Below are 16,389 nucleotides of genomic sequence, written 5' to 3' on the forward strand. Positions count from 1 at the left end.
TCTTTTTTGAAAAGTTCGAATGACTCGAACCTTCGAATTTTCTCTTAGAGAAAGAGACATCGCTTTTCTTTGGAACTTCCGGTTCGAAACCCCGAGCCAACTCATACAACTCTTCAAAAGACTTAGCCATTCCCCGACTAATCTTACATTTCAACTCGTCGCTCAAAGTGCGATAAAAATCTAGCATCAACATTCGGTCATCACCAACATACTCCGAACAAAAACGAGTCTTTGACAAGAATGTAGACTTGAGAGTAACCAAGTCCATAGAACCTTGTCGCAAATTGCGCAACTCGTCCCGGATTGTGTTTAGGTCGGCTTGAGTTCGATATTCAACAAAGAACTCCTTTCTAAACTCCTCCAACATCAAGCTCATACATTGTTCTTCCCCATACAATTGAATTTTATCATCCCACCACAATTTTGCCTCTTCACACAACATGCTAGAACCGTACCTCGTTTTCTTCTCGGGAGGACATTCTGCGATACGGAAGGCCCCCTCGATGTCGGAAATCCAACACGTGCTCTTCAACGGATATCTCACTCCATTGAACATAGGAGGTTGAGCATCCTTGAAGTTCTTATAATGGAAGTCTCGCCTTCCATACCCACCGTTACCATTACCCCCTTCACCATGAGGATTTAGGTTTCTAGCCTCGAGTGCCTCTTCGATTGCGGCATTAATTCGTTCATTAATTAACTCGGTTACTTGCCCATCAACCGAGTCTTGGAAGACCTTTCAGACGTCCTCGAGAAATTCTGCTCTTTGCTTTTTAATGATGGCCTCAACCTTGGCCGTGAATTCAGATTCCTCGTTTGGGACTCCGTTTACGGTATCATGACCATTTCTCATCTTCATTCTACAAAACGGAATAGTTTAAACAATGAAACGAAGGAAAAGTCATAAATATACCACACCGCTCCATCTTGCTCAATAATCGTCGTACATCTCTTGCTTGACACGACTTGATCCCGTTACAATGGTAGCTAGTCATTCTTACGCGAGCACGTCGCATTAACTTGCTAGTACAATGTCTATCTCGCTTGATGGATTTCAATTACAACACAAAACAATTAGCGCAAGGTTAGTTCACATAAACCTAGGCACTAACCAATCCCGGTCCGACCCGTCTCCTACAAGTCCCGCATAAAATGCATACACAATAAAGTCTAAGTCTAGGCACCTATCTCAAGTCGCCTAAATCTCTTAGACCATGCTCTGATACCACTTGAAACAACCCAACCCGTAATCAACCCGACTAATATTTTTTTTTAAATAATAAACCATTTATGTGCCATTCGAATGATCGCAAGATGTAAATAATTACATACAACCCATTAAACGTACAACATGTTTAAAGTTTACTTCATGGGCGCGAAAGCCCTTAATCAAAAGTAATACAAGTTCGACCCATACATGATAGTTTTAAACCAAACGACACACGAGCATGGTTTGGGGCTAAACTACCCAAAACATTAGGTCGACTTCCAAAAGCTCCAACTAGCAACCAACATGGAAATATTTAATTCCCGGCAACCCCTTTCCCTTTCTCCATATTCGTACCTAAAAATGTAAACAACGAGAGGGGTAAGCAAAGCTTAGTGAGTGAAACAATTATACATACATATATATAACCCATCTATTTGCAAGTACACCCACCAAATACCTCATACGAACTTATAACTCAAATAGCATGTCATCATACTCATAATGATAACAATTGGTACCATATCACAAAACCGCATTAGCATACATTCATCACAATATATATAGTATGCTAAACAATCAACAACAACAACACAATATGGTTAACCATAAACGCTATGGTGCTACCGGCTCATGGTTCACACCATACGTAATGCTATGACGCTACCAGCTCGTGGTTCACGCCACTACGCATTTGAGTCATACTCCGTTATAGTGCTACCGGCTCGTGGTTCACACTTTGGCGCTACCGGCTTGTGGTTCACGCCTAATTTTATAGTGCTACCGGCTCGTGGTTCACACTTTAATTTATAGTGCTACCGGCTTGTGGTTCACACTTTATTTTATAGTGCTACCGGCTCGTGGTTCACACTTGACACTCGTCACACACACGTGCTATGGTACTACCGGCTCGTGGTTCATATCATAACATTCACAAATAAATACACCATATACATACACACATAATTATTCCACTCACCTTATCGACTAGCGATGGATTAACAACTCCGCAAGCTTCACGCAAAGTACCTAATACATTAAGTACTCATATCAATATACAAACTAGTGGAACTAACCACCAACACTTAACTCTTGAGCATTTAATGACTTGCTTGCATTAAATGACCCATTACACCAAAACCGCCCATTTATGGCCAAGACTCATCATAAATCAATAAAAGCTAGTGATTATAGTCCAATAACAATAACTAACACCATTTAGGGTATTTTCATACCCATCTTACCCAACTAGGTCAACTATTACCCATTTGACCCATTTAAACATCTAGACTCGCAAAATTGGTCAAACTTGAACCCATTAATGATCTTTCACTAACTCACAAGCATATTAATGATTAACAACACAATTAATACTTTCAAACCCCAATTTACAAGGTGAAACCCTAGATTATAACCATTAGGGTTTTCATACACTCATTTAACCCAAGTTAACCCATTTAACCCCCAAATGGGTCTTACAAGTTCCAAATGAACAAACCCTAGTCATAAATCAAGTAAAACTTAAAACACGGAGTTAAGATTTACCAATACAATCACAACGTAGCTAGAGACGTAGGGAATAACTTTAAAACTCAGACTTGGGTGAGATTTGGACTCCTTCTTCTCCAAATGAGCTTTCTTTCACTAGAACCCGAACTCTCTCTGTCTAAATTGAATGTGGTGTAGTTGGAAGTGTGTTAAATGAGTTAGGATAACTCATGTATCAGTTTTCTAGATCTAAAATCGTCCACAAGTGAAAAGACCAATACACCCCCAAAAGATGCTATTAATTCAGGTTAAAATAGTCAAACAGCGACACATGTCGCGATCCGCAACACCCAATCGTGATACGCGACCACACATACGCGACATCACACACTCTAACACGATAGATTAGACAGGAGTGGGGATTTTAACCCATCGCATCTGGATCCACTGCATCGCATCCCACGATGTCCTAGTACGTGACATACTCCCCTCGGACGCGACAAAAGAACGAAAGAGAGGGTTTTCAAACCATCGCGTTTCAACATCATCTGTCGCGTTCCGCGACAGTCATACACGCGATATACTTAACCAATACGCGACGAAGGGCCTGATCAAACCAAATTCTAACATTTAATCAAATAACAATCGTTCGCGGTTAAAACAAAACATTTACAAGGTAAAATACGCACTTTTAGACCAAGTATGAGGAAACGGGGTGTTACAGAAAAACACAGCAAAGAAACTATCTAGAGGATGCGGAGATTGCATCACAAACACAAATACAAATTACAACCAAATGTTCCAATCGATCTTGATCCCTTTTATTCTTTGCAAAATCCAATCAAATGAAATAGCTTGAATCTCACTAAGCGCGACCAGAGCATTGCAACCTTTTCCTCGAAAAACCATATTGTTTCGGTATTTACAAATAAGATAAGAGGTGACCCATAAAACCACCAACCATATGTTTGAGTCAATGGTAGTATTGCCACGAATCAACTCTTTGATCAAAAAGCTTGAAAAATTTCCACGATTCCACCATTTGAAAACACGAGACCAAACCTCTTGTGCAAGATTACAAAAAGTAAGTGTATGATCCATCGATTCTAAGTCATCATCACAAAGAGGGAAACAAACACTATGAAGATCAATTCCTCTTTTGTCCAATTCTATTCGCACGGGTAATCTTTTTTTAGAGCACGTCATACAAATAGTTCAACTTTTTTTGGGACTAGAGGATTACGACACGTTTCAATATCTTGACTTTCGTAAGGAAGAATGAAACCATCTAAAATTGTAGATAGTTTCTTAACTGTGAATATCCCGTTAGATGATAAATTCCACCCCCACCAGTCAGCCTTAGCTTGATCCAAACGAACATTATTAATTAAGTTTAGTATGGATTCAAATTCCCCAAGAGTACGGTCAACAGGAGGTCTGGACCACTCCCACCTAGCTACTGAATTTGCAGAGAGGACATCATCAGTAGCAGAACATTTAGTAGCAGCATCATCGCAAAATGAACCAGACCCAATTGCTGTCATAACCTGAATTTTTCAATGATTATATATTATATGAGATTAATATTTGCATGAATAAATGTTTCCAACATGTTAAGCAATCAAACTTGTCAAGACTTGATTAATTGAAATGGTTTTTATGTAAACGTTTGACCACCCAGATTGTCCGATGATTCACGAACGTTATAACTAGTAAATGAAATGATAATATATATATGGGGATATATATATATATATGGGGATATATATATATATATATATATATATATATATATATATATATATATATATATATATATATATATATGTATATATATATATGTTTAACATGATATGATGGTAGTTAAGTATCTCATTATGTATATTAACAATGAACTATATACATAAAACAAGACTACTAACTTAAGGAATTCAAAACGATATCTATATGTAACGATTATCGTTGTAATAACGTCTTAATATTTATATATCATATTAAGATATATTAACACACTATTTTATCTTGATAACATAACAATTTAACATCTCATTAGATATAATAACCATGGGTTAATTATATTTAACGAGATCGTTAACTTCAAGATTTCAAAACAACGCATGCATGTAACGACTAACGATGATTTAACGACTCCATTAAAATGTATATATATGTAGTGTATCTATATGTATTAATATACATTTGAAGGACTTCAAGACATATATCAAAACATTCATAGTTAACAAAAATGGTTAAGATTACATTCTCATTCGTTTTCATCAACAATTCTACTAGTATTCATTCAGTATTCATACTCGTATTATACCCAGCTTCTAAATGTATATACTATTGGTATATACACTTCAATGATCAGCTCTTAGCAGCCTTAATGAGTCATCAAGACATGTGGGAACCATCATTTGGCAACTAGCATGAAATATCTAACAAAACAACAAAGTAATGGAGCCTATATTTGACTCCATTTTCACGTCCACATGCACACATACAAATACATTTCCATTTCAACTTTCATGCATCAAATTGATCTCTCTTAAGTTCTCTCTTGATGTTCTAAGTGTTCTTCATCATCTTCATCAAAATCTACATCAATCTAGCTCATAAATCCATACATAAATCAACTTACAAAACAACTACTCAAGAACACTTCAAGAACAATTTCAAGTTTACTAGATTACTTCCAAGCTTTCAAATCCATTCCAAGCAATCATCTAAGATCAAGAAACCTTTGTTATTTACAGTAGGTTATCTTTCCAATTCAAGGTAATATTCATATTCAAACTTTGATTTGATTTCTATAACTATAAATATCTTAATTCAAAGTGGTAATCTTACTTGAACTTGTTTTCGTGTCATGATTCTACTTCAAGAACTTCCAAGCCATCAAAGATCCATTCAAGCTCAAGATCATTTTCTTGTTATTTCCAGTAGGTTTACCTACTATACTTGAGGTAGTAATGATATTCATAACATCGTTCGATTCATACTTATATAACTATCTTATTCGAAGAATATAACTAGTAATCACTAGAACATAGTTTAGTTAATTCTAAACTTGTTCGCAAACAAAGTTAATCCTTCTAACTTAAATTTTAAAATCAACTAAACACATGTTCTATAACTATATGATATGCTAACTTAATGATTTAAAACTTGGAAACACGAAGAACACCGTAAAACCGGACATACGCCGTCGTAGTAAAACCGGAGGCTGTTTTGGGTTGGATAATTAAAAACTATGATAATATTTTATTTAAAAGTTGTTATTCTGGGAAAATAATATTTCATATGAACATGAAACTATATCCAAAAATCATGGTTAAAATCAAAGTAGAAGTATGTTTTTCAAAATGGTCATCAAGATGTCGTTCTTTCGACGGAAATGACTACCTATTTCAAAAATGACTTGTAACCTGTAACTCCGACTATAAACCATCACTTTTTATGTTTATTTTCATAAATTTTAGTTCGATACGGAACCATAGCAATTTGATTCACTCAAAACGGATTTATAACGAAGAAATTTTGGGTAAAACAAAATTGAATAAAATTACTAGTTTTAGCTACGGAAATTTTTATAACAAATCTATACTAACTATATCTTAGCTAACTTTCTTGTATTATACATGTCTTGATAGACTATAGACACGTATACAATATTTTGACATATCATATTGACATCATCTATATATATTATTTTGAATAACCCATAAGACACTATATGCGGTAATGCTCGAGTTAGCATATAATGGGTCGAGGTTAATTCTAAATAATATATATACCATGGGTTGTGATCGAGTCTGAGACATGTATACAATGGGTCATGGATTGATTCGAGATAATATGTGTAATATGGGTCTTGAAAATATTAAGACAATATACTATATCGATTTATTTATGTACTACTAACTGTGGACTAATAATTGTGGACTACTAACGTTGGACTGCTAACTTAAATCTTCAACACCTAAATAAAATATGATGTGAAAGTATTTCTATCATACCTTAATATATTTATATATTTGTTATAGGTGCGTGAATCGACAAGTGGCCAAGTCTTATTTTCTAGACGAATTGAGAATCCGTGAAATTGAGTTATAGTCTCACTTTTAAAATCTAATATTTTTGGGATGATAATACATACAGTTTTTTTAAATATTTTACAAAATAGACACAAGTAATCGAAACTACATTCTATGTTGGATTATCGAACCGAATATGCCCCTTTTTAGCTTGGTAACCTAAGAATTAGGGAACAGTACCCCTAATTGACGCGAATCCTAAAGATAAATCTATCGGGCCCAACAAGCCCCATCTGGGTTACGGATGCTTTAGTACTTTGATTTTATCATGTCCGATGAGTCTCGGAATGATGGGGATATTCTATATGCATCTTGTTAATGTCGGTTACCAGGTGTTCACCATATGAATGATTTTTATCTCTATGCAGTTTGCGAAATGCCTGATATGAGATGGATGTTTATGAAAAATAAAATCTTGTGGTCTATTATTACAATTTGATATATATATATATATATATATATATATATATATATATATATATATATATATATATATAGGTTAAATTGTTATGTAATATTATTGTAAACCATTATGTAATGGTCGTGTGTAAATGCTACATTTTAGATTATCATTACTTGATAATCTACGTTATGCTTTTTAAATCTTTATCGATAAAATAAAGGTTATGGTTTGTTTTAAAGTCGAATGCAGTCTTTGAAAAACATCTCATATAGATGTCAAACCTCGCAACGAAATCAATTAATATGAAACGTTTATAATCGATATGAACATTTCAATTGCAGCAGCATCACGACCCAAATCATACCCTGTAGCAGCAGCAACACGTTGTACAGAAGCTTGTTGATCAGTAGCAGCCATTCGATCTTTCACATAAGCATTAACACGAGTCTCTAATCTGAAAAGTCTTGGAAACAGCTCACGAAAACAATTGTTCCCCCTACGAATGATCACTCCAAAAGGAAGTGAAATCACCATCGCCAATCTTTCTAATAAATGAAGCTTTAAAAGGAACATGTAAGTCTTCAATACAATTTCTTGAACGCACAATATCATTCCAAACGCCTCTAGTCGAAGAATGGGATGATCCAAACTCCAACCGAAGGTTACCATGAGAACCATGAATACTTCGGATTACTTTTATGCATGTTAACGACATCTTTAATAGTTGTTAGAATAATTCATAAGTGAAATAAGCGCGAAGCAAATTTAAATGACCACTATTTTGTTCGTTACTTTTTTAACATATGCTTAAGGTCAACACTCACATTTGGGTCAACCATGAACCCTAACAACACCCATTCACTAATACATAAGTGTGCTAGTGATACAACAACAACTTTTAAGACTCACAATCCCCAATTTACATCATCAAACACTAGATTATGAATCTTCGGGTTTAGGTACATGAATCTTACCCAATATCCCCAATTTACCAAAGAAATGGGGCTTACACCCAACACATGACCAAAATCCTAACCATAACCCAAATTAAACAATAGAATTCAGATTTGGAACTTACCACAACAACACAACGTAGTGTATTCAACAAGTTCCAAGCTTCAAATGATGAGTTCTAGCTTCTTCTTCCTTGATTTGGGTTTTCTCTCTCTAGAGTTTTCTCTCTCTCTCTCTCTATGTGAAATTTTTTTGAGTGAAATGAAGAAAAAATGAGATAAGGAGAAATGAAAAAAAAATGAGATAAGGATAAGATTTGGTTAGTTTGGTGGCCTCAAAACCGCCACTCTAGCAAAAAGACCATTGTACCCCCTTTAAAACTCCAAAATAACGACCCAAACTGCCAGCTGGTTTTGCGCGCGGCGAAAAAATGTCGCGCGCCGTGCGCTAAAGGGTATTTCTGGATCAGTGCGTTACATTGCGGGTATACTTTTTTACCCGTACACGTGCCTGCGGGTAAGATTTTATGATTTTACCCGCCCATCACGGATCGGGTACCCGCGGGTCACGGGCTTTTACTCGCCCATTGTCATCCTTAGATACAACAGAACAAATCATTTTTTATATACCCTACATCAAAACAAAGCTGAAACTATGACCTATAAATTCAAAAAAATGCTAAATAATTAATTTCACCAGTTAAGTAGGTAACCGGTCATCATTAGTTTGCATTAGCATACTTTTTGAAAGTATGTGACATAACTTTAATTGACTTCTGTATTTTATGCATTATTCAATGAAGTTTTCTCTTTTTGCTTTGAGTTTCATTTAAAAGAATATTTTACAAGGTACGGAGATCCATCTTACAAGCTCTTCACACATTAAAATTTAATATTATCGTTGATCGCTCAAGTAGAAATGAAGTAACATGTAATCTTTATATTGTAAGATTTCGATGTTTTGTCATGGATCTCCTGTTATATTGGTGCAATGTTGCCACTCCAGGGAATTGAACTCCAAACCTCTAACAAAGAGGTATGAGACCTTACCACTTGACTAACCACGCAAAGATTAATCAATATGCGCGGTCATTTTTATTATTTATTTAACTACAACATTACACGTTATTTTTTGACGCTTTAAAGCGTGAATAATTTAACATATTTTTGACGCCTATAAGTGTCACAATTTTTGACACTTAAAAGCGTAGTGACACTTAAAAAACTCAAAAATTTAGCGACACTTAAATCTTAGACGTTATATTTCTTCACGCTTAAATTTTTTGACGTCATATTTTTCCACGCTTTCTACTTATATGTCACTTTCATATGCGTCAAAATTGTTGGATGTGTGAAGTCGGTTTAAACAAGAAGTCGATGCCGTGAAGATGAGATTACGATCGCGAGGTATAAACATAAAAATTTGAGTTCTTTGATCTTAGGGGCTCGCGACAGCGAGGAGTAACTCGCGATCATGAGATGTAGTTAGGAGTTGGAATTCTTATAGGATTAGGAGTCCTTATACGTTTTGGTTTCTTTGTTAGGTTTGCACTATAAATAATACGCTATTGTAACTTGTACCTATGTGCACGGAATTTATAGTAGAAATCTTTAGTTTGTGTTCGTGGACTAAACTTTTCTCCGTGTTTATAGTTGAGATATAACCACGTTAAATCTTTGCATCATTTATCTTTATATTATCGTTTTATATGTTTTAGCTAATTCATTTGTCGTTTGTGGGTTAGTGATTGGTGTAAATCACATGTTTTGTTGGGTCACAATTCCTAACAAGTGGTATCAGAGCTTCGAGGTTCGAAGATCGGACATGATGGCGAATTTAAAGCACGGTTTTCGATATGATGATGATTCAGTCATCATCGGGTGAACGAATGAAGGATCTAGGGTTTTGTTTGTAACATGTATCATGATCAAGGGATGTTGTTTTGGTGGCTTGCGATGAAGTTAACGTATTTAATAACTGTAACTTTTATAACCCTTATATTTGTTAATAACTTTAAAATTTGTAGGTTATATGCATATTTAGCATATGTATATTGATATGTAGATGTATATGCATAAATATTTTTACGTGTATATATATATATATATATATATATATATATATATATATATATATATATATATATATATATATATATATATATTCGGGTGATAATGGATATATCCATGGATGATAAATTGTCATACATATCCGATCCACAAAATATTTAGATCATCCAAATTCATATTCATATCCATATCCATTAATCGTCCATTTAGATTATTAATATTCATTATAAATGGATAGGATCATATGGATATCCATAGATGGAGCATCCATTGCAATATCCCTAGCGATGAGTGAAGCGGTGAATCTTTTTGTTAAATCTTGTAATTGAAGTCTCACACACTTCAATGTGGCGAAAGAAACCGAGATGACCAAGCTAGTAACTAAAAGATTGGATTATCACTCAGCGGTGGTTTTTTGGTGTCGAGAGACTTCCTTCCTTAGTATAGCGATGTTGAAATGTGGCATGATCCAAGTGTCGCATCTGACGGTATCAAAATGAGTTGTTAATTAGCTAATCTAGGGTTGTTATGGGTTGTATAAACATAGTTGACAAGTTGATGAAGATTAGGTTTGTATAAACTCTCCTTCAAGTGTGAGATTGTTGGATGCGAGGGAAGTCGGTTTAAACAAGGATCTTGTGACTGATCGCGAGATGTAGTCAGGAGCTGGAATTCTTATACGATTGGGAGTGCTTATATGTTTTGGTTTCCTTGTTAGGTTTGCACTTACCCTATTGTAACATGAACCCGAGTGCATGAAATTTATAATAAAAAATCTTTAGTTTGCGCCTGTAGACTAAAACCCTTCTCCGTGTATGAAGTTGGGATATAACCACATTAAACCCTTTCATCATTTATTTTTATTTTATCGTTTTTTATATTTTAGCTAATTCATTTGTCGTTCGTGAGTTAGTGATTGGTGTAAATCACTTGTCATGTTGGGTCCAAGATTCCTAACAAAAAGTTCATTTAAAAGTATCAAAAGCTACGAACTTAGTTGTAGTGTACGCACTATGTACAAACGTATGACAGAACACGTAGCCTAAATCTCGTCTGCTGCGAGGCAAATCATGCATCATTTATATAAACATTTTAGCCTATTTGTCTTCTGTTTCCATTTACTTTATTATAAACTGGTCCTTTGTATGAACTGGAAATGTAGACGATGAGTTTATTCAACTTGAGTGGTCATTCAAGACGAAGTTTATCAATCCAGAGTTTCTCAGACATCAATCTTCGCGTTTTTATTGAGATTTTGGTTACAGGAAATCACACTTATTAACCACACATTTCGCATAAGTATCTCATTTCCTAACTCCTTAAAAGCATTAAGAACGGACATTCTAAAGTCCATGTAAAAGGAACATTAATCAATGCCGAATCGTTGCCAGTATCAATCAATCAATGTTTTACAATAAACCAAAGGTTCAAATGAATCATATGGACTAGTTGACCCAAAGAGCTAGACAACAGAAGTAAAAGAAAAACCCAATTTTTAAAGAAGAATCTGTTTATGGGTCAATCTCTTTCTCGACCCACCACTGAAAGCAACCAAAGATTTTTAGACACGATTCACTTTAAGTGGATAGCACCAAGATACTTTAAAATCTGTCAATCATGTTCATGTCCCCAGAATTAAGACACATGGAATTTGGATAGAAAACTTTGTTTTAAATGAGTTGATTTATGATTTAGCTACTTATACAAGAAGATATAAAAAAATTCCTTTAGCATGAATGTTAAAATAACCACCAGTAACATAAACCAATATGTGATTTGGACGCTAAACATACACGGAACCAAAAACTATAAAGAAAATTATACATGAATTATCTGTAGAGTGTAGACAGCCAAGTTTATGATTATGAGTATCATGGGTTTAAACGGTATTTACAGTATCACTGAGTGCACGAAGAATGCATCCAAGACCAGCTCTCTGTGTAAGCTTTTCATGAATCCGTAGGCATTGGTCACAGGTGGGGCGATCGCCTGTAGACAATCCTCTGTACAAGTATCTGTCAAATTACAACACCACAAAATCAATTTCATTACAGTTTTAACGTTCTTATTTCGTGCATGGTATATGAAGACTAGTAAAAAAGAAACTGAGGGCTTACTTCATGAGAATATCATAGTATTCAGGATCCAAAGAGGAAAACATTAGATCTACATCTTTAATCGCCATTAAAGCTCTGTGTACCACGATCCAATTTGCAGACTACACATAACACAGCCAACACAAGCAACCATGCATAAGTTTCAAACTTTTATCAAGATCATTAAAAAATCAACTAAATATATATAGAAACAATTATAGCAATAAAGGAACAAAAAATCAGACAAGTTATTCAACGCTGCAACGGTTCGTTCTACTACTACAACCGTTGCAAGCGTTCCATTATATCAGTTAATAATTTTATTTCTATACAGAATCCTATCAAGTACACTAATTACCAATCTGCAAAGCAGTTTAAAATCTATATTTGTTTGGGTGATGATATATCCATCATGGTTTTTACTTCATCCACCATAAGCTATGCATTAACAGGTTGTACTGTACAATCTGTTAATGCACAGTTATGGTGGAAGAAGTAAAAATCATGGTGGATATATCAATCCCCTGTTTGGTGTCCGCGTTCCCGAAGGAACCCCTCTCTTTCAAGAGGATTCGCGGCATGTCAAGCCCTGGTAAGGTTCTTCTTCAGACCTATTGCCGATACTAAGTAGCAGTCAAAAAATTGTATCCATTTTTCATGATATTATGCATGGATCGAATCATCTTATGTACAACCAACGCACGCAGAAAACGTATATGATCTTTTTGTAAATCTAAAATTAAACATGCTTCTACAAAGAATCATAGATGCCGACCGACTAAATCGAAGTTTATTCATATTGAATGGCGATATTAATTTAGACTTTTAAGCCAAAAAGTCAAAATAACAACCACATACACCGTCAAGCAGCTCAAATGTAACATAAACAGTCCACATTTCATAATATTAACTTACACACTATAACTGAATAATTAGGTAATGAATCAGATTATTATAATAGTTATAGCAACAATTAGATCGAAAAATTGAAAAAACTTAAACCTAATCAGAATCATAATTAGTAATTACATAACAAACATATGTTGAAAATATATAGATAGGTACAGATCAAGCACCTTGCAACGTTCATCTCTGGTTTTGGGAGGTGATCCTTCAAGAGCAGTTTTTAGGGCTTCAACTGGCTTATACCTAAATCAATCCAATTGTTAGGGTTTTGAATGATAATTTGGGGAATATAATCAAAAATGAAAATCAGTGAGGGTATGATAATGATAGTGAAAATGAGTAACTGTTTGAGTAAGCTTTCGATCTTGCGAGACTTGTGTTCGATCCTTGTGATAATTGCTTCTGCGTTGTCTGCTTCCACATGCTCCCCCATTTTCACCTTCTCCGACCTCTATTAACTGTGTGGTTTTCTCTTGGGTTCATATCTACATTCACATATTTTTAAAAGTTGAGGGACTTAAAAGTAAAAAACGATATCACATAATTCATTTTGTAGAGATATATATATCAAACATTGAAAATACGAGTAATAATTTATGAATCGGTTATACGTGAAATGACCCGTGAAATTACGGGTTGTTTAAACGAAATAGTTTAATGATATGTTTTAGGTATTAAGTGAACGTAAATGTTAAAATCATTTAGTTTAATGACCAGTAGAACCACAAATGCCGACTAAGAAACTCGTCAGCTGAACATTTCATCAAACACCTAAAATGCATATTAAACAATCCACATCCAATCATAAAAGATAATATTGGTTGTCATTTTATTTTAAAAGTGTAAATTAAAATATAAATTTAGAATTGGTTTCCTTCTACCTAGCTTTTATACCTTCTCGTAATCAATTTAAAATAATTAATTAAATTAATTCAAAATTATTTAATTTAATTCAAAATTATTTATATTAATGACATCACCCATATACTTAAAAAATTTTCTTTTGTTTTTTAATTTTCTTTAAACAAAAAAAAAGTAACTTAATAATGACATCATCATTATAGGATTTTAATAGAAACTATAGATTAGCCGATCATGTAAAATGACTAAAACAAGATGATAAGATAACCGTGTGTTCCGATGGGTAAGTTTTTACAAATGATTTGGAGTATTTTATGATGGTGTATTGTTTTACTTACATATGTTATATATATATATATATATATATATATATATATATATATATATATATATATATATATATATATATATATATATATATATATATTTGTAGTAAATAGTGTGACATAATTTTTAATATATGAGATGATTTTTGGACAAAATATAAGTAATCATATTGGTACAAAATGTTTGTTAGTATTTGTTATGGCTGCTATAGAATAAGCACTCTCATTATATGTTGATTACAATATTATTTAGTTTTTTTCGAAGTCCTATAGTAATTCAAAATAAATTTAAGTGCTATATTATGACTATTAAAGTAGCTCTTGTAAATTTTAGGAAAATGGTAAACAAAAAAAAATTGTTTAAGTAAGAATAATTAATTTGATTTGCACAAATATGCTCGTTCTTAGAAGAGTTTCCTCACTTAAAAAAAGAAAAAAAAAACAAGGAGTTGAGACTTTCGATTAAATTTTAATAACGAGCTGAAACCAATATATAATAAATGAGTAAGTGGCAACGTAAAAATAGTTCGGCAAATCAGAGTAAGTATTTACTCTTGTAAATAGTATAGTGTAATGTAATGTAATGTAATTCCCAATCATTGACGTCATTTGATTATCTATCAAGTATTTGTACCTAATGCACATTTGTAAATTCAGTTGTGAAAATAATAAGTGATTATTATATTATCTAATAGACAAAAATGGTGAATAGTAATTATCTAATAGACAAAAATGGTGTATAGTAATTAGGGGCATTTTCGTCCTTTCACTTTTTTTATTATAAATAAATTTCTCTACACCAACAAAGACCCCACACTTTTTTCAAATATTCAAATCGACCACCCAAACAGAGGGTAAAGTGTCAAATAACCATTTTCATAAAAAATTTTAAATAAACTCCACCCAAATATTCAATGGGTCATATCTTCTCGCTCGCAACGAGTTAAATTTTTTCGACACCATCGTTAAACTCGAAATAATTTTAGGAACACAATGTCACTAACTATACGCAAAACGGACGCTTTTTAAAAAACGCTAAATATTTGGGGTACTTTTCATACACGTTTATTTTGCGTTAAATTTTTAAAAGTCGATAATTATATAGCTAAACGCGGAGATGGACATATATTGTTAATTTAAAATAACATTTAAATCTTTCACGGGTTATACCTTTTAGTTCGACTCGAGTTGCGCTTCAACGACATCATTCTTTAGCCACGAAATAATTTTACAAACTAAATGCAATAAAATACATTGAAAACCGAACTCCTAGCGCGAAGCGAGGGTTCAACAACTAGTTTTGTGTATGTGGTAGTATAATTTATACTTTATGGATTTAATTAGTTTATTATAATTTTGAAATATTCATTGAAAAATTTACAATTAGATATCGTATTAGTATTTTCCTAAAAAAGATTTCAAATCCCTGCGTACAGCGTATAGATGATGTAATTTCAAAAGTACAACAAGTACTAACGTGCATCACAAGTCATAACACTTCTTTTTTTAATAGTGGTTAGGAGTCACTGCGATTTCAGAATCCACTTAGATTATTTCGTTAGTTGAACTATTACAGTCTTACTACTCCTCGGGAGGAAACCCCACAAAGAATCCATATATATATCGCGTGTAGTAAAACTCGCTCGGGTGTGGCTCGAACGCAAGACGTCCGCAACCTCTGATGCTAATAAAATCAACGGGACAGATGTTCTTACTAATACGGTGAGTCACAGAAAGGAAAATAAAAGAAAATGCAACATCAACGTCAGCATCATGTCACAAAGATATTGGAAACTTCTATGAAAATCAATAAAATAAAAAGAATAGAATATGTGCTTTCTTAGTTCATACGCATTAAAACTACATCAATCTTTTATTGTAATTTAAGAATATTCTTTCATTAAAGAAAAAGTTAAAGTCATAATTGACCAAGTATAGTAACATGAAACATCTTGATAGATAATGCAGAAGATACATATGAC

At 33.6% G+C, this 16,389-nt stretch overlaps 2 protein-coding genes across 2 annotated transcripts; both read right to left on the reverse strand.

The window, feature by feature from the left end:
- Positions 1-3,481: 3,481 nt before the first annotated feature.
- On the reverse strand, positions 3,482-3,901 carry LOC139900900 (uncharacterized). Its single transcript, XM_071883649.1, has one exon. It carries the CDS (start codon positions 3,899-3,901, stop codon positions 3,482-3,484), a length of 420 nt encoding a protein of 139 aa, XP_071739750.1.
- An 8,027-nt stretch (positions 3,902-11,928) lies between these two features.
- On the reverse strand, positions 11,929-13,691 carry LOC139897303 (actin-related protein 2/3 complex subunit 5A). Its single transcript, XM_071879997.1, has 4 exons — positions 13,565-13,691; positions 13,391-13,463; positions 12,336-12,436; positions 11,929-12,233 (listed from the first exon to the last, which is right to left on the reverse strand). Exons 1-4 carry the CDS (start codon positions 13,651-13,653, stop codon positions 12,098-12,100), a joined length of 399 nt encoding a protein of 132 aa, XP_071736098.1. The 5' UTR covers positions 13,654-13,691; the 3' UTR covers positions 11,929-12,097.
- Between the last annotated feature and the right edge of the window lie 2,698 nt (positions 13,692-16,389).

This window comes from Rutidosis leptorrhynchoides, chromosome 3 (genome assembly GCF_046630445.1).
Source record: "Rutidosis leptorrhynchoides isolate AG116_Rl617_1_P2 chromosome 3, CSIRO_AGI_Rlap_v1, whole genome shotgun sequence".
In the NCBI taxonomy this organism is placed as follows: domain Eukaryota; kingdom Viridiplantae; phylum Streptophyta; class Magnoliopsida; order Asterales; family Asteraceae; genus Rutidosis; species Rutidosis leptorrhynchoides.